Raw genomic sequence first — 18,609 nt, 5'->3', positions numbered from 1 at the left:
GTTATCAAATTGTTTCTATTCTCCAAATACTTCATAGACCTGTTCCTCAAAAAGCTCTTCTTGAGAAAGTAGCTGTGAAAACCACAATTCTTATTGTAATTTGGTAAGTTACAAGGCAAATCCACCACCTGCAAAGCATGATGGAAATATCACACACACACACACACACACACACACACATACACACACGGTCACAAATGTAATTGATTCCATGTTGAATGCTAAGAAAAGTTTTAATTGCACAGAGTACCCAACATATCAAATATAAATGAAGGGACAATCAGGAGTGCTATCAAAATGTATAATACAGGAAGTTGTTTAAAAAGAATAGAAAAATTATACTAAGGACCCATAAATCTTCCTCTTTATAAGCATATGTAGCGATTCCTTCAATGCAGGTTTTATATGTAAATAGGAATTTTTTTTCTTTTTGAAGAACTCCATTGTAGCTAGGAGATGAAAAATGTACTGATGTAACAATGTATTATGGTAATGTTACAGCTTCCTTCTTTTTTGCTTTTAGTGTTAGGGTTGCTAAAAGCTTGTTTAAAACACCCAACTGACATAACCCGCTTTCACCAGAAGACACTGCCAAGTACGTTATCCTTCCCCCGTCACTATTTGGTTCCGCGTTATCGGCCTCTTTCTACATCATTTTGATGAGAGAAAGAGGCCAAGGGAGCTCAAGTTTCAGGCAGCGGGTGGCAGGTTACCGTCCTCTCGACCTGGCCAATCCTCCAGTGACCCCTCCCCAGAATGTTTCTCCTAAGGATGGGAAACATACTTGTCTTCCAGTGAAAGGTGTCCTAGGCTTTTTGTCCAGCCACGTTTGCAAGAAGATAGCACTGCTAACCATCCACTTGCTGGGGTTGGGTTCAGACGAGGAGGAGATCCCGAGCAGAGGACCGCTGATTTATGCAGTATCCACAGTCAACGCCCAAGTCAGACTGGCCCCTCAAAGGCTGCCTGGGGAGCTCCCAGGATGCTGGGGTTCTAAGCAAAGCATTCAGGGTGCTCCCTCTGCCTCTTTGGAGAAGTGTTCAAAGGGGAAGATAGCCCTCCGGGCCACTGGGCCAAAGCCCGCCCTTCCTGGAGTCAGCTGCATCGGCTGGCCAGGGCATCCCCAGGGAAACGGAAGACAGGAGCCTCCCGAGGGAGCACAGGGACGGACAAGCAGGGGGAAGTGCCCGCCTCCCACCACCTCTTGCCTCCCCCCAGCCTTCTGTCTTGGCACAGGCCTGGCAGGTAGCAGGGACCACAAAGTGTTCAATCAATCAGATAAATTGATTGGGTGTCTCTTCCGATTCCAGAACACTTGGAAATGGCAATTCTGCCAAAAGAACCTCCGTCAGAGATGATCTGGGTGACAGACTGCAGTTGAAAACGTCATCTATTGAACCTGAGAAAAGTAACAAGGCACGTTATTATCGTCACTGGAAAAACAAAGCCAAAAACCCAACAGTGCCTTAAAACTCATACAACATACAATGTAACCATTTCAATAATTAGTAGAGAACCTTGACTTCCTCAGAAGAACTCAAAAACCCAAGCAGCTTTTTATGGTTGTTTGTCTACCAGTAGGATATGGATCATTCGCTTTTCCAAGGACCGGAGTAGATGTGCAGAGTTTTCCCACTTGTGACAAAAGGCCCCCAGTTGGCGAATAGATGCCTAGGACAAAGGTCAGTTTTTGCAAAGGCGAGAAGGGGATGGCACTAGGTTGATTCACCAGGGCAGAGCCAGTAGAGGCCAGGCTGGCCTGCCTGCAGGGGGTTGCAGGCAGCTGATGCATCTCTGGCTGTGCGACCTGCGACCTGCGGTGCATAATGATGGCTCAGGCCTCAGGCGGGGCTCCAAGAGTCCCTCCCCACAGCTCTGTCCTGGAAGTGGCCCCAGCTTGACTCCTAGTCAACTTGCAAGGAGGCACTGGCCAACTTCACAAGCCCCTTGGTGTCTCCTGGATGGCAATGGTCATCCCAGGCAGCCGCACTCACGGGCACCAAGGCCAGTGGGTGGGGCTGGAGAGATGTCACAGGAGGGACCAGGCACCTGGGACTGCAGCCACCACTGGGCAAGTTAATCCTTCCCCCCAAGAATCCATGTATGATCCCCCACAGGGCTGCAATGAAGCGAAGCACAAAGTGATTTTGTAAGGAACACCCAGACAGAGAAAGCTAAAGCAATGTGGAGGGAGGGAGGGAGTTAGGGGGAGAAAGAGAGGGAAAGGGAGAAAGGTGGGGGAGGAGAAAGGGAGGAGGAAGAGGGAGAGAGAGATCAGGGTTGGGGGAAGCAAGGAAAGAGGAAGGAGGAGGAGGAGAGTGAGAGAGAGAGAGAGAGAGAGAGAGAGAACATGCGCGTGCACACACACACACACACAAACACACACACACACGGGAGGGGAGGGGCTATCTCCAAGACAAGAAATCCTCAGGAATAAGCATTTTTGCTATAAACATCGGAAGAAAGCAACCCTTGTTAAACATAATTGAGACTCTTGTTTTTTTATATCTGAGTATTTTTTAACCTGCAGGTTCATAGAGATTGGTGTTTTTTCGTGTGTTTGTGTTCGGGCTCTTTCTTCTTGCAATTAGCAGCAAGAGTCCTGGTTCGAGAGAGTTGCCTTCGGGCCCAGACTCACGTGGGACAGGAGAATGGGCTCAGCGGAAGACAAACCCAGACGAGACTGGACAGATGTCCTCTGCCTGAGCCACAACCAGACTGAAAAGTCGCACCAGCTCCTGAGGGGGAAGCATTGGATACTAGGATCTAGAGTAAAATCTGGTAGGCGAAGCCTTCTCCAAAGCTATTCTTTCGTGGTCTTACAAACCCTTTCAAAAGTTTTTAAAGATACATATCGCCCATGGTTAGTCTTCCCCCAGCTGCTCCTGGTTGTTAACATTCTGTTGCCTTGAATATGCACATCAGGAAAGCATCACGCTTTCATAACAGTTAAATTGTTGTTAATATTTAAATGAGCAGTAAGATGGACTTACATGAACAATGTATTTAAAAATTGTATTCTGGGGGCGCCTGGGTGGCTCAGTCGGTTAAGCGGCCGACTTCGGCTCAGGTCATGATCTCGCGGTCCGTGAGTTCAAGCCCCGCGTCGGGCTCTGTGCTGACAGCTCAGTGCCTGGAGCCTGCTTCGGAGTCTGTGTCTCCCTCTCTCTGACCCTCCCCCATTCATGCTCTGTCTCAAAAATAAATAAACGTTAAAAAAAAATTTTTTTTTTTTTAAATAAAAATTGTATTCTGGGCACGCTGCACACTATAACTGCTACGTCAGAAAACGTTAAGGAGCCTAAAAAGAAGAGTCACCGCATTTTTTTCTTGGTAGTAAACATTTCTCACTTCTTACTTTCTGAAGTCCGTGATGTTATATTTCCCTTTTATCAAGAGGCCTTTTTCTTTCTTCCTTTTTTTAAATGTTTATTTATCTTTTGAGAGAGAGACAGAGACAATGCACAAGGGAGAAAGGGCAGAGAGGGAGACACAGAATTCAAGGCAGGCTCCAGGCTCCGAGCTGTCAGCACAGAGCCCAACGCGGGGCTCGAACCCACGAACCAGGAGATCATGACCTGAGCCGAAGTCCGACTATTAACCGACTCAGCTGCCCAAGAGCCCCGAGGCCTTTTTTTTTTCAATTAATTGTCCACTCCCATGATATTATTCTACCCTCTTATTTACCTTCCTCAGGTACTTGAGAATTTGTAACATACCTCTGGAAGTTACACTGAATTTTCGGTCAGAGAAACTGCTCCTTCGGATTAAAGGTTCACTCATTTTTTCCAGAAATAATTTAATTGTCTCCTTCTTTTCTGGACTTGTGCTTGACAAATTCAGAACTTTTCCTTCTACCTTTACAGTAGAATTGCTGAGCCCAAACCAATAGAAGAAATCAAATAATGCATCAGCTTTGAATTCATACGCAAAGCTCAAATGTTCTCCATTAACCACCTTGTTTCCTGGAGGGAAAAAATTTTGTACCGCCTCTTGAAAATCAAACTGAAAGAGAGAGAGAAGCGTTTAATTAATGTCATGGCTATAATGTTATATTACAGAACCGTATATTACTATAGAATTCTATTATTGAACTAACGACTGCCCAAATATCCAAAATATGACCTATCTTCTTTCTTTTTCCTTCTGACATATTTTTCAACGGTTGACTTTTGTTTTTTAATTTTTTTTTTTCAACGTTTTATTTATTTTGGGGACAGAGAGAGACAGAGCATGAACGGGCGAGGGGCAGAGAGAGAGGGAGACACAGAATTGGAAACAGGCTCCAGGCTCTGAGCCATCAGCCCAGAGCCCGACGCGGGGCTCGAACTCACGGACCGCAAGATCGTGACCTGGCTGAAGTCGGACGCTTAACCGACTGCGCCACCCAGGCGCCCCGACTTTTGTTTTTTAAAACAGACCTTCGCACTTATACCTTATCCATCTGAAGCCCTTGAACTGCTTGGTCACATTGACCTTTATTGTTACCCCGTTTCTAATCGGTTGCTCGAAACCAAGCTCATTTTATTGGTAGTGATAATGAAACCACAGAAAACGTATGGGTCTGGTTATAACTCAGCTCTAGGGACTCAGCCTCGCATGAAATGCCACCGACCCCTCTCTATGTGGTTAGCAGCCCTGGAATCCGACTGACGCAAGCTTACCTGAAGCCGGTAGCTTTCCCCGATCACTGAGGAAATGACCATGTCCATTCCATGCTCTATCTGTCTTCTTATCTTGGGGTGCCTTGTGTTCACGAGAAACGCGTACGTTCTTTCTAGGAATTAGGAGGCAAGATTCAGACTGAGGTGCGCACGTGCGACATCAACATACTTCTCAGCATTTGATAAAGCAGTGACTCCCAACTTATTTGGAGATTTTGTTCATTTATAGCCTCCTCTGCAGCTCCCTCAGACCCTCACTGTAAGGCCTAACCAGATTTCTAGAAATGTTATTCCTGAGAACCTTGGGGATGCAAAGGAAGCTCTGGGCAACTGTAAAAGCCAGTTAGAAAAATCAGCTCCAAGTCTACTCTGTCACTCTTGTCTCAAAAAAATAAAAAATACAAAAAATAAGTCCCCTTCCCCGATTATCACAGATGAGAACTGACTCCCACTGTGTGCGTCCGGCATGGGGAGCTCACGTCACTAGGAAGAAAATCCTTCCCACTGTTTAAATGATACGATGTCTCTGCCCCCGGCAGGTGTATCCTTGGTGGTGTGGTGCTGGTTTGTTTTGGGGTTGTTTCTTTCTTTCTTTCTTTCTTTCTTTCTTTCTTTCTTTCTTTCTTAATTTCTTAATTTCTTTCTTTCTTTTTTTAATTCCTTATGTCCACTTCTGCCCAATCCTACACAAGCTAAACAAAGAGAAAGTTGTTTCTTCATTAGGAAATTTGAAATATTATGAACCAACGATCTCGTAACTTTTCCAGTCCCCAGAATCAAGCTCCTCCGCCTTAACGGTCAAGTGTTGTTTTCTAGACAGACACGTTACATGGATTCCCACTCTCTGTTAAAGGCCACGGACCAGCCATTATGTGGGTGTGAGAACTGAGTATTTTGCATTGGCTTTGGGAGTCAAACCTACGGTCCCTCAATAATTAGTCTTACATCCCTCAGGAATATCATTTGAGCTAACTTTTGCACTAACTTTGTTCATCTTATTTTTTTTTTTTTTACCCCTGTTTCCTTTCTCCCAAATTGCCCTCTTGGGGGGCACTTTAAATACAAATGACCTTATATCCTCTTTGAGACAAGAGATAAAGAAAGCAAGCAAGCTATTTGAGACCTTGAACTAACTTTCACACAAACCAAACTAAGATCTTTAGGTTCATTAGATGCTAAGGGCTACCGCACTCCACAGTCGTGCTGGCTGGGCAGGTTGCGCACTGCACAACTCTAGAGGGTGCCATTCACATTCATAGACATTGTCTATTTGTACAGTTATTATGACAAACTTCTGGAAAGGATTAGTAAATGATGTTGAGTTACTGGTGGCTTTTTCTAGTTTGCACAAAAGTGCAGCTTAGCACCAAGGTTAGACGTGTTACCTTACTTATAACTTTCACAATTTAAACTTGACCATCTCAAGCTTCTGTATCACAGCAGCTCTTTTTTTCATGGCTTTCCTTACAATCGCACAGCACTGGGTTTCTGTACCTCCTTCCAGGATAGTTGTCACACAACCGTATACCTTTTACAGGCCACCCGCAAATCCACAAACATTTCCTGCACCACTCCCTGCTACTTTCATTAAAATGTAAAAATGGAGAGGTCTCTTATTCTTTCTTAAGATTCCTCCTGAGAGATCGACGCAGGAGGTGTACTTGATATGTCTGTGAATTACATTCCCGGAGAACTCTCCAGCTTTCTGGTCATCATCAAGCCAAATAACATCAGGGGCTCAGATGCTCTAACAAGCGCTACTTGCTACCTTGTGTTCCGTTCCCAGCCCCTCCTGCCGAGAGAGCATTGTGGCTGGATTGCCAAGTGAGCGGAGAATCTGAATGATTCTGAAGGAAATGAACAGAGCAGCAGCTCCACGAATCTGAATGAGAATGAATGTTTGAGAGAGTCTATTTGGAATTTGCAGATCACTTCTTATTACTTTGGGCTCCTTTTAAGAACGCTATTGAGAAGTAGGATTAAGAAATCCTGCCTCTGTCACCGAGCATTATGCCCATGGCTTTCCCCACAGAACACTGTGCAGGAAGCAGGGAAGATGGAGATATTTCCCTATCGGAACGGGAAGTTAATGGAGTTGTTATCAGTAAATCTGATTTCTTGGAAGAAACGGTAAAGAGATATCCCTCCAGTCGAGATTTGAAGGCCACAGCATGAAACATAAAAGCCTCTACAACAGCTCTTTATCTTAGTTTTCTTATCTGTTAAGTGGGGATAAGCACCTCATAGGTAGGATGACTATACACCCTAGTCCCCCTGGGTTAGACCTTAGTCCCAGCATAATTATTAACAGGACATACTTTCATGCTCGAAAAGGTTCCCGTTTGCATGAAAGTCGTATGGGCCTGTTGCGTCCATCAAGGACATGAGCCTATGCCTCACGCACGTGAGTGTCTGGAATGTGGCAGACGGTATTATATATCATCAGCAGCGTTCCAGTCATTTTTGCAACCCTCGTAGACTCAGAACCTGATAGCACTTCCTGCCTAGACAGGAAGTACAAGACAAAAGCCCAGAGACAGATGGCTTCTGCCCTAGGATCATGTAGAGGTTCTGCAGGCTGGTGCTGTGCTTCAGATGGTCTAACGCACCAGGCTCCTTGCCCCCAGCGTTGTCACAAGCTGACATCTACCCTGCCTACTCCGTGCACAACTTGTACCTCATTAGCATGCCACAGTCCACAGCCCCAGGAAGCAGCATCAAACCCAAAATATTTATATACCTACCTTTTGAGGTGTCTTTTTTGGTCTGTACGTTAACAAAGAACAGCATTGGCTTGCTCAATATAGTTTCCCTGTAGTCTTTATAATCGCAGTAGTTGGTCAGTTCCACATACCTATGAAAAAAGCAGAGATAATTGCGAACGTAATATACCCTTCCATCTAGGTCAGGAAGGGGATGTTCTGGACGGGCGCCGGCCACATCCACAGAACTTGTGAGGGAAATAGCCTAACGTGTGCCCTCTGGAGGCAGTCATCTTTTGTACGATATAAATAAATCTCCTCCCTAGTCAGCTGAGACATCAGGACACAACCTGAGGGCGGCCCTGGTCTTTGGCGTGGCCTGGCACCAATCCTGGGCTCTCAGAGGCAGCCTTCGCTGTGTGATGGCCAACACCATCTATCTTTTGGGCCCTTAAGAGTTCACTGGAAGCTAGAAGTGCTCTGTCTCTCCGGATTGAGAATGAATTACACCCAATTAGTGGGATAAACTAGGGTGGGTCTGAAATTTCCCTCTTCTCCTCCTCCTGTCTTGCCTTCTCTGATCCCTAGATCCCAGCCCCCCTATAGATTATGCAATCAACCAAGAGTCATATGAACCAATTCATGTGTCCCCGATCCTGAGCTTTGTGCAATGAAGAAAAACAAAAAAAAATACCACTAATGTTGGACTTTTGCCCATGACCCTATTCAGACTAGCCTCTTTGATTTTCATTCATTACCCCAGCCTGGGAAGTTCTTCTTCACACGTTGACTCTGTCATCCAGGATGTCAGCTTTCTCCCCCTATTCTACAGATTTGCCAGGTAGTTTCTATGCTTCTACCTGTATTGTTGATCGAAAGACGGATCGAAGTGCAAACTGGCTTCCCTCAAGACGATGGTTAATTTTCTATCCATACCTCAGCTCAGACGCCACATGGGCACAGGCAGGCTGAATGGCATCCAACAGGCTGGAGGATGTGTCTGCCACCGTCCCTCTTCAACACAGAACCGGTTCCCCATTGACCGGCCCAGCTGTGTGCATGTGCATGGAATGAATGGCCCCCCTGCCTGACAGCACAGGCCGATTTTGCTATGCTGTGATGTGTTTGCTTCCTACATCTAGTCGCTGGCAGAGACCGCTCGAGTGTTCTTTCTGGCTTGTTGTCCGTCCAGTGCCTGATGTGAAAATCACAGCCTTGGAGAGAGCCCCACTGCAGGGAGCTGTGACCACCCAGCCCTATTAGCCTCCCGCCCCACCCCACTTCCCATAACCCGCTTAGGGGGGCCGGCGCACGAGACCCAGACCTGGGCATGGGTTGGGAACACGTGGGAGAATATCTACCCCCAAGGCAGAAAAACACAGCTTTGGCTTGTCTGTCTCCCAGCTTGGTTTCTTAGAAATCTGTATCATTCTCTCTTTTCTGGGGATTGTCAGACCTGATTTCGAGAGCTTTTAAAACCTGACCCCTGATGGGGTCTCTAAAATGCTTCCTGCCTTGTATTTCATCAGGCTTTTAATGTAGTCTCTGCTTCCCACTCCAGGGGCACTGGGTGGTCAGGGGTCTTGTCCCGGGGTGGGGAAGGGGCAACAGGGCTGGTGTATTCCGGGGAAGGGAAGCGGGGACAGGTGTTGACATTCAGGGGTGGGGTGGGGAGGGCAGGAGTAGGGGAGAAGGGGTGGGGGGCCAGGGGGAAATAACAAGGGAACAGACTGCGGAAGATAATGCAGCCCAGGGATTCTGTATGGTTCTTCTGTCATCCCTCTCCTGCCCTTATCCTCACCTGAGCAGCACAGTGCCCAGGGAGAATGGGGAAAGGGGAGGCAGGGGACTGACCCTTGTGTCCCATAATCAGCAAGGAGAGAATGTTCCTGTTCCTTTTTGTCCCAATTGGCCAACTGCCAAAAGGCACTGAAGAAAGGAAGCAGAAGAGAAGGGAGAAAGGGAACCGTAATTTGCCGAGTTCATTTGCTCTCATTCACTCATTCAACAGCATTCACTGGGCGCCGACTGGGTGCTGGGCACCAGGCAGGCATCGCACGTGCCTTATCACACCTGAGGGGCTCAGGGCCTTCGAGGTGGGGCTGGGATAGAGGGTGGCAGTACTCGGGTGCCCTCCCAGCCCCTCTGCCATCATCTCTTAACTGTCCAGGACCCGGGACGACCACACAAGAGTGGCCTGGGACAGGCTGTGTAAGGTCTGTAGTCGTAGGGGGGGGTGGGGAGAGGCGCAGAGGAAGAAGAAAGGAAGAAAACTCTTATCTGTCGTCATGGAAAAGAAAGGACAAGTCCAACTGGAGTAAACATCAACGAGGCAGATGCGTGAAGCTGGGGCAGAGTCGGATGTCACTTGTGACCCATCCAAGGCAGATTTTCATATTCTCCTGCCTTGTTTGCCACGGAGCTAATTTACAGTCACTTAAGCATTTCATATTTTTCTCAAGGTGACTCCTCTGCTCTCTCAATATCCGTGGTCTGAGTGTCGTTCTCTAGGGCGTGAGCACAGCATTTGTGTACAACGCGTCTGGAAAAATCTGCCATCCCGATTACTATTCTGATGTTGCACGTTAACAGTGCAACACTCGCCTCTGTGCGAGGCCCATCAACATCCAGTCGAAGGGACCCTCGATTTTATTCCAATGAATCCGCAGCGTACAGGAAAAAGATGAAAATCTCAACCTAGAAATGATCACTGGTTGGGAACGTAATCAGTTTTCCCCCGAATTCTCTGGAAGGTTTTTTTGGAATGCGAGGGGGCTCAAAGAGCTGTCGTCTGTCATGATCAGAGAAGGGGGACCGGGCAGGGAGTGGTGGGGGCTTCCGGATAGTCGCACGCTCACTGAGTTGAATGCATAACCTATACATGTGTCATCCTTTCTGGAGTCTGAATTTCATAAGATGCCCTGAATAATAAAACTATGCTCAACATAATTTAATTTTCCTTTGATGATTTAGAGGCACTTTTAGGATCTTAACGGGGCTGTAAACATCACCACAGAGCATGTCAGTTATCACTATGCCACAGATGTGTGAAAATGCTGCTATTTATATGAGAGCTCTGTAACAGAATTTACAGACAAGAGATTGTAGCAAGATCCCTGCTTAATGAACTCTCTATTTAAACCAGGTCACAAATAAGAAATACCTCCTTAATTCATCATTCCCAGCCTCCCAGGTACGGTACAATTGTTAAACACCTTGAAATTCCAGAGAAATTAATAAATGTGAGCACTCCTTTGGAATTCACTGTTACAAAATTTGGATATGTAAGCCACTAGAATACAAAAAGATTGAGGACCTGGCTGTGAAGTCTCACAGGTATTTAAGTATCTGGCATTCAATCACTGGCTTTATTTTAAGATGAGCCTTATCAGACTACATTAGGGAATAGTGATTTCATCTTTAATCGTGCATATTTCTGAATTACTAATGCAAATGTTGCTTCTTGTGTACTGGATGCTTGTTGTATTAGCTGAAATTATTAAGGATGAAAAGCAAATGGTTTAAGATAGCTCTCTTTAAACTCTTATTTCTTCATGGCTTTTACCCTGGCCCCAAAACGCTTCTAGGCTGAAACTTTCTATGCCTGGCTTCAATCCAAAGATTGAAAGGCAGACCAATGTGACGGCCTTCCGAATGCACAGTGATTCGAAATGAGAAGATCGAAGTCATGCCCTAATTGACAGGCAGTGTGAACTCCGCTGCAGAGCCACATCTCACTGTGACCTTGGGTGAGTTACTTAACCCGTCTGAACCTGTGCCCTCATCTATAAAAGGGATATAACAGTATTTCTTTCTGGGCGAGGATTCAATGCAGTGCAAGTAACACAGGTGTATGCACTTGGGCCCATAATAGATGCTCAACAAATACTGTCAGTATCTTTAATCTGAGCCAACTCTGCTGGCCAAAGGGTGAAGTTCTATAAACTTGTGCCACACAATCAAGGCTGTGTTCATCTGAGTGACCGGGAAAAAGGACAACGCAAGCATCTGAGAAACAAGTGAGCAAGGGTTTCTCCTTCTTTGCTCCAATTTCTTTCCTCGGTTTTTCAGTCTGGAAGCTAAAGCTAAAGTTTAATGAAGGCAATGCCAGAAAGATGAGACCAAGAAAGAACACTGTATTTTTGCTCCTAGCAAACCAGGAGTGGCCGAAAGATCACTCCCCTCTGAACTGCCTACCTTTCTCTGGGGATTCCTTCAGGCGTTACATCATTTCAAGCACAATCTGAAAAGCTGCCCCAAATTTCCCTCGGCTCCAGCAACTGAGTGCTCAAAGGCGAATAAGAACTCAACCCTATGGCTTTTCCATCTGAGGAGGGGTGGGGGGGTGTGCGTGTGTGTCCCTGCATGGGTTCATTTAAAAAAATATGGAGAGTGGAGCACAGAAAAAGAGGAACACGTATTGAAAACAGGCCTTGTGTAGAAGTCCTAGAAGTTGCTTATAGCTTTCATAATCCTTTGCTACGACACTAAGCTCAAGCGTTCTGCCCTCGGGAGCAAGCAGGATGGCCCTGCCGTGTTTCCAGTGTTAACTTGACAGCTTTATGTGAGGCCTCAGCCTAAGCTGTCAGACAGCTTCTTCTCTTTCACTTCCTCCCCTCCTTCTGCCCCAACTCTAGGGAAATTAAGCAATGGCTTCAGATTTATCACTCCGCTGTCTGCTGATTCGAATCAAGGACGCACATGTTCATCTACTCATTCATTCATTCATTCATTCATTCCTGATGCTCAGTTCACGCGAAGCGCTGTCATGGCACAGAGAATGACGCATTCGTACATCCATTTATTGGTGCAACAAATACGTACTGCACTGTGCGGCGGGGGCACAAAGAAGCAAAAGGAAATAGTTTGGCTCGCAAGAAGCATCTAGTCTACTAGGAAGGCATAAGAAAATGCACCACTTCGATATCAAACGATAGACAGGTAAAGCCGTGTTGCTTAACGCATGACCGCTGGACCATCAGCACCGGCATCACCTATGAGCTAATAAAACTGCAGAGTCCTGGGCTCCTCCCCAGTTTTGTTCAACCTAAACAACTGTGTTTTAATAAGATCCCCAGGAGGCCTGTAGGTTTATTACAGTTTGAGAAGCACCGGATCGAAGACACGGTCCCTGCCATCGAGAGGCTCACAAACGAATGTGATGACTCAAACACGCAAATGCCAGAGAAATGCATAGCTCTCTGCCTTCGTGTGTCCAACTTCCACTGGCTTATGCTCTAGCTATTTAAATAAGAAAGAGCAAAGCAGGAGGGGTCTGGAGTTAGAACCGTGGACTGAGCTGAGACAGACAAGAGGGACCAGAGGTGCCACCACTGGGTGGGCCAGAGCGGCAGGGAGGTGTCCCCAGCAGGAATCACAGGTTAGCCAAGCCTTGGGGACTGTGGGGTGGCTGTGCTCAGGCCTGCAGGCGGGCGTCTGGCAAGGACCAGGTGAGCTGAGAGCAGGAAGCAGCCCGGAGTGTGGCCGGAAGCCCACAGCAAGGCTCCTGAGGAAGGAAGGCAGCAATGGCACGAAGCTTTTGAATCATCAGATCTGGGGTTGATTTCTGTCTCGGCGACCTCAGCAAGGTTATTTTAGCTTCGCTGAGATTAATTTCCTCACCTGTAAACCCTGGCTAACCAAAAGGACCCCCATGAGGCGGCTAACAGATTAAATATTGCGTGTGAGGCACTTAGCTTACGGGGCTGCGAGCATTTGTCAAGTGGTCAATATGTCACCATATCCGATGTCACCATATCCGAGACTCAGACATGGGGACCAAGGCTGAGGACCCACACTGACTGACAGGGGCCGCAATGCTGCAATCGCGTCTATGCCTCCGCCTCCAGTCGGGGTTCCCCCAGGGAGGTGGGCCCGGGGCCAGGAGACAGAGCCCAACGCTTCCCACGGCAGGTGGAGGTGAGACTTGCCCCTGAAAATCTACCTAGGCTCCAGCCCTGACTCCACCCTCACCTCGCCCACCTGTCTCCCCGCTGCCCCCTGCACCCTCTGCCCCCAGGTCGCTGACCTCGAGGTGGGTGTGACTGTCACCATCTAACAGCTGGTCTCATATGGGCGCATATGGTCTCATATGCGTCTCTGTTTTAGTGGCTTCCTCAAGGCCGCTGGATTTACCTTCTCTTTTAGGCTGATTATCTACAGTGCGTCCTGTCTGCTAGAAGTCCAGTTACTTCCTTGTGTATTCGGGAGACCTCTGGGAAAGCTGCTGCCGTGTACAGCAAGCCAGAATTCTTCTGGCTTCCAGGCAGCTGGCTGAGAGCGGAGGCTGACAGTTAGACAATGCTACACAGAAGCCCCCGTGCCACGACTCACCAGCACCTTACTTAGGCAGGTTATTTAATCTCTGTGTCCTAATTTCCTCATCTGTAAAAAAAGGGAAATACCAACAGAGCCGACTTTGAAGTCTCTTGCGAGGTAACGGCTGTTAAAATACTTTGTACCATTCCTGGTACTCAAGTAAACATGAGCAGCCGCCCGTAATTATTGTCATACTTATTTTTATCACCCGAATAGCCTTTTTGATGCTAGGGAATCTCCGAAAAGGAGGCTGGAGTTCCTATTTGCACGCCACTACATCTCACTAAGGGGCTGCATCTAATTACAGGAAAAACGTGTGTGCATGTGTGTGTGTGCGCGTGCGAGTTAATGGTTACTTTCACCTGGAATCCTGAGCAGGTTGTGTGTATAATATGGCTGCAAATTCTGAGCTTGAAAGAAAAAAATTAACAGGAAAGAGCTTGCCATGAACCTCCCAAAATTAGGACAAATTTTTAAAGAAGGCTCTCAGGAGTTCTGCAGCCCTTGTTGGCCATCCCTCAACCTCCCCTCCACCCCGAGTTCCCTTCGGCTTATTTAGTAGGCATAGATTTGGAAAAACGTTCAAGTATCAAAAAACACACCCCAGTAAGTTGGGCCACCAAATCATCCTCTTGTCTGAATGAGTGACTCATATGAACGTCAGGGTCAGTAGCCCTAAGCGTTTTCGTAAAAGACACAGCACACGTTTCCGAGGCCTCAACAAGGAAATCCTGCTTACGCTGTAAGCCGACCCACACCAAAAATAGTTGTTGAATGACAAAAATAACTGAATTCATTGACAGAGCAAGGATCCTTAACTTGGATCCAAGTAGCTCATAAATTACCTGGATGGTCAGCAATGTTAGTGTATATATACACATCTGGGGAGGTGGTCTACACAAATTCTCGAAAACCCAATAGTCTGAAATGATTCATAACCGTCGCTTGGCTTTTTCGTTCCCTGGCCATTTTGGGGGCTCTTCTTGGTTGGGGGCCATCCTGCATCTGAGGGAGGAATATGGTGGCCGCAGGAAAGATGAAAAAGTTGTTGGATTCCATCAACTCTAGGTCTTAACTGGTCATGAAAAGGAGGAAGTATGTGCTGGGGTACAAGCCTACTGTGAAGATGGCTGACAAAGCAAAGTCAGACTGGTCATCCTCACCAGCAACTCGAGGAAGTCTGACATAGAGCACTGTACCACACTGGCCAAGGCCGCTGTCCAACACGACAGTGGCAATAATGTTGACTTGGGTATGCCATGCAGATAATAAATAATGCACGCTAGCTATCATTGATCCAGATGAGTCTGTGATCTTTAGAATTGTGCTGTAATGGGCTGTTTAAAAGTAAATCATGCTGTTTGTCTTTAGTAAAATGGGCCAAAGCTTACGGAAGGAAGGAAGGAAGGAAGGAAGGAAGGAAGGAAGGAAGGAAGAGAAGGGAGAGATGGATGGAGGAAATGAATCACTGCTTTGGAGTGATAAATATTCTGAGAGAGGAAGCTCTATGCTATCCCCAAAACCAAAGACAACCGGGTAAATTTGGCAGATCTGAGGAGACAACTTCGGATGTCTCCATTCGGACTATCTGCCCACTTTGTAGTCCATGAAGACAAAACTTCTCACTGCTGCCCACAACTCAGTCTTCCCTCCCTTTCTAGAAGGCTATCTCCATCCAGATCAGGTTCATCCTTCAGGACCGCACACCCGCCTATAAAAGCCTATCTCCCCTGCCATAGTATGTCCCCTGAGAGGAAGACAGATTGTTCATTCTCTCACCCAGATTATTCTCAGATGCTCCCTACTATTCCCCAGGGTTCAAAGGCCCTCACTCAACTGCTTTGACAATGAGAACCCTGTAGTTGCATCCTGACGGCACTCTGGTCTGTGTCACCTGGCCATTGTTTACTTTGGACTCTATACTCCAGGGGAGCACTGCCCTTTAAGAGTCTTTTGTGTGGGAGGTGCTCAAAGCAAGAGCGCACACTTCGACGTCGTTTTAAATTTTGCGGCACTGTTTGCTAAGACTGAGGAAGCTGGCTGTGTCAAAATGCTAACCTCTAGCTTCAATTAATTCTGGACATTTTAATGTTTCATACTCTATTCTCAGATACAATGGTTACCTTTTTAAAATAATCTTTGTAAATATAATTTCTAACTCAGTTCCTCCCATAGTCCCCTGTGTATGGGTGGGAATTCTCCATTCATCAGAAAGAGAGAATTTTTTTTTTTTTTTTTTTTTTTTTGGTGCAAAAAGAAAGGGTGAAATTCTTGCTGCAGAATGGCTTTTCAGGCATTCAAAGTCCCCACTCTCTTTGTGTGGAAAAGCAACATTTTTCCCAGCAGCTTTGAAGCCAGTATTTTAAACATCTCATTTTGTTTGCTTGCCCTTCTTGGCTCGATCCCACATACAAGGTACCACGGTGCTCCTGTCTTTCCCAATAGCAAAGGCTTTGAATCTTAATAGGTGGCCAGCTTACTCATCTCTGATTCTGACTCTAGACTGCACTGCCTGCTTCCCGATACTCCGTTCCACACCACAAATATAAGACACCCCCCCAACACACACAAGCACAGGGTGACCTCTGGAAGGCATGAAGCCATGTAGAATCAAGCATGACGCTCCCTCCTCCTTTACCCCATGATGACCAAAGCCTGCTTCGGACAGACTACAGCCTTCTGGCTGCAAGTTTGCTAAGAAGCGCTTCAGACACTTTGGCCACCACAGTGAGGCATCCCGGGCCCCCTCCAGCAAGTTAGGTTTGGGCCCAGCTCTGCCCTGGGATCCTGGAAGCTCTAGGCATTGCATCGATTTTCCCAGAACCTACCTGCCCACACCACAGCCCACTGGGCCCTCGTTTGGACTTCACAGGGCTTTGTTCCTTTCTCGGCCGCGCTTCTGTATTTTTTGAAAACCGAGGCAGGCCAAAGATGGGAAACTCTGAACTTCTGCACCTTTTCCACTGGGTCTCCTCACCGGCTAAAGCCAGTAAATACACAGAATCGAGCATCCTCTCCCCTCCCCACAAATGCAAAGCCAGGGCCTGAGTCTGTCCCCCCCGCAAACACCCCTGAAGGGCGTGCCTCGATTTGAGCTCATATGACCCAGTTAAGGAGCCAGAAAGGGAAAAATCACCCTCCAGTTATGCGCTCCCCACCCAGCCCTACGCCACGCGCCTGCCCTGATGCCCTCGTGGGCGGCTTCAAGTGGCAGCTGAAAAAATGTCATCACTAGGGGCGGAAAAGGCGGGGGGGGGGGATGTGCACCTCCAGGTGACGTTAGTAGGGAGGCGATCGCACAAGTGGCACGAAAGAGGGGGAGTCCTGGTGGGGACGGGGTTGGCGGCCAGCCGGGCCGGCCGGGGCTCCCGGCACCGCAGCGGGGTGGAGGCCTCTGCGGGGACCCGGCGGGGCCACCCACCTCTTGATGTAGCTGCTGAGGCGGTAAGGCTGCCCGTCGAGGCGCACGCGGCCGTCGCCGAAGACGTTGAAGCCCCCGCGCGCCGCCGCCGCCGCCGCCGCGGGCCCCCCGGGGCCGGGCACCACGAGCTGGTCGCCGCGCAGCTGGAAGGCGCCGGGCTGCAGGCGCAGCAGCTGTGCCAGCGGCAGCAGGGCCAGCTCGCAGTCGCACGTCCACAGGCTGCGCAGCTCCCCCGACGAGATGGAGGTCAGGCTCGGCCTGGCCGGCGCGCACGCCACCCCCGCCATGCCGCTGCCCGGCGGTGCCTCCCGCGCCCGGCTCCGGCGTCCGGTGCCGGCCGGCGAGCGGCGCTTTGCGGGCCCGGCGCGGAGAAAGCGGGCCCCGCGCCGCGCCGCCCTTTTATCCGCCCCGGGCGCGGCCGCCCGCCCCTCCCGGGCCCCGGGCACGACCCCGGACGCTCCGGGCCGAGCGCGCGTCGGGTTGGAACTTGGCACACGCTCCTGGCCGCGCCTGCTCGCCGCCGGGGGTTACTCATCCCCCTCGGGTCCGCCGCTCCACACCCGCGGCCCGGCCCGCCCCCGCCTGGCCGACACGGCCTGGGGTGGTGGTGGGGGGTGGGGGGGTGGCGACAATCGGCCCGCTGTGCGGGTCGGACCTCGGGGGAGAGGGGAGCATCCATCCGCCCGCGGGACCCCGCGCCCCTGCGGACCGGTGGGAGGGAGGGAGGCGTGGCGCTCTCCTGGCTCTCCCCGGCTCTCCCCGCCTGGGGTCCGGGGATCCGCCGACCCTCCGCCCTCCGCTCCCAGGTCGGGCTCCGAGTTGGAGTCAGTTACCAATCACTGTCTCCCAGCCTGTTTGCTGCCCTTTTCCCCAGCACATCATACCCTGCATCTCCGCTCCTCTCCCTGATTCCTCCCCCTGGACCCCCACCACGTGGAAACTCCACTGATCATCATGTGATGATCACTTTTCCACAAGGCCTTCTTGAGTCCGCCTTGGAGTTCATCGCTTTGCTTCGGTTTGCTTCTCCTGCACGCGGCCCACAGGCCTCTCGGTGCGCGGGGTAGTGGGGATGGACAGGACCTAGCAGTCCTGCCTCCTCCCCAGCGTCCGTCCGTAGTAGGCTAAGCTCTCTGAGTCCCGGAATCTATTTATATGTTGAGTCAGTCTATAGATAGTGGAGTGCCAGCTATGTGCTCATTCTGTAGACATAATGAATGTACTTGACCTGAAGTATGAAAGGACTCTCTCATTCACTTTAATTAAACACCTGTTTCCGAAATACCCACTAGGAGCCCGACAATAGGTCAATTCTGAGCAGAAGAGGATGTGTAAGCACCAGCCCTGCCCTTGCCTAGCTGTCCGTGTGGTTACAGAGGGTAGGCAAGCATTTCAACAGCTGCGTTGCACTGAATAAAATGCGCGGCTGAGGGTAAACCTGGAGTTATGGGGGGGGGAGGGGGACAATTCAGCCCCGTTTTGAGGAGCTGGGGAGGCTTCCTGA

The 18,609-nt window shown here is 49.0% G+C and overlaps 1 protein-coding gene across 1 annotated transcript; it reads right to left on the bottom strand.

Annotated features, from left to right (window-relative positions):
* Positions 1-214: 214 nt before the first annotated feature.
* Positions 215-17,574, bottom strand: MEDAG (mesenteric estrogen dependent adipogenesis). The gene is made up of 5 exons (XM_047874612.1): positions 17,106-17,574; positions 7,409-7,518; positions 4,665-4,777; positions 3,720-4,005; positions 215-1,399 (listed from the first exon to the last, which is right to left on the bottom strand). Exons 1-5 carry the CDS (start codon positions 17,390-17,392, stop codon positions 1,275-1,277), a joined length of 921 nt encoding a protein of 306 aa, XP_047730568.1. The 5' UTR covers positions 17,393-17,574; the 3' UTR covers positions 215-1,274.
* Between the last annotated feature and the right edge of the window lie 1,035 nt (positions 17,575-18,609).

This window comes from Prionailurus viverrinus, chromosome A1 (assembly GCF_022837055.1).
Source record: "Prionailurus viverrinus isolate Anna chromosome A1, UM_Priviv_1.0, whole genome shotgun sequence".
Taxonomy (NCBI): Eukaryota; Metazoa; Chordata; class Mammalia; order Carnivora; family Felidae; genus Prionailurus; species Prionailurus viverrinus.
Note: the sequence above shows the minus strand (reverse complement) of the source record. Positions and strands in the feature narration are given on the sequence as shown.

Coding starts and splice junctions, on each gene's coding strand:
- MEDAG (XM_047874612.1), bottom strand. CDS start 17,392: ATGGCGGGGGTGGCGTGCGCGCCGGCCAGGCCGAGCCTGACCTCCATC. Junction 4,778..7,408: donor CAAAAAAGACACCTCAAAAG/GTAGGTATATAA, acceptor CCTAATTCCTAG/AAAGAACGTACGCGTTTCTC. Junction 1,400..3,719: donor ATTCAGTGTAACTTCCAGAG/GTATGTTACAAA, acceptor TACTTTTCTCAG/GTTCAATAGATGACGTTTTC.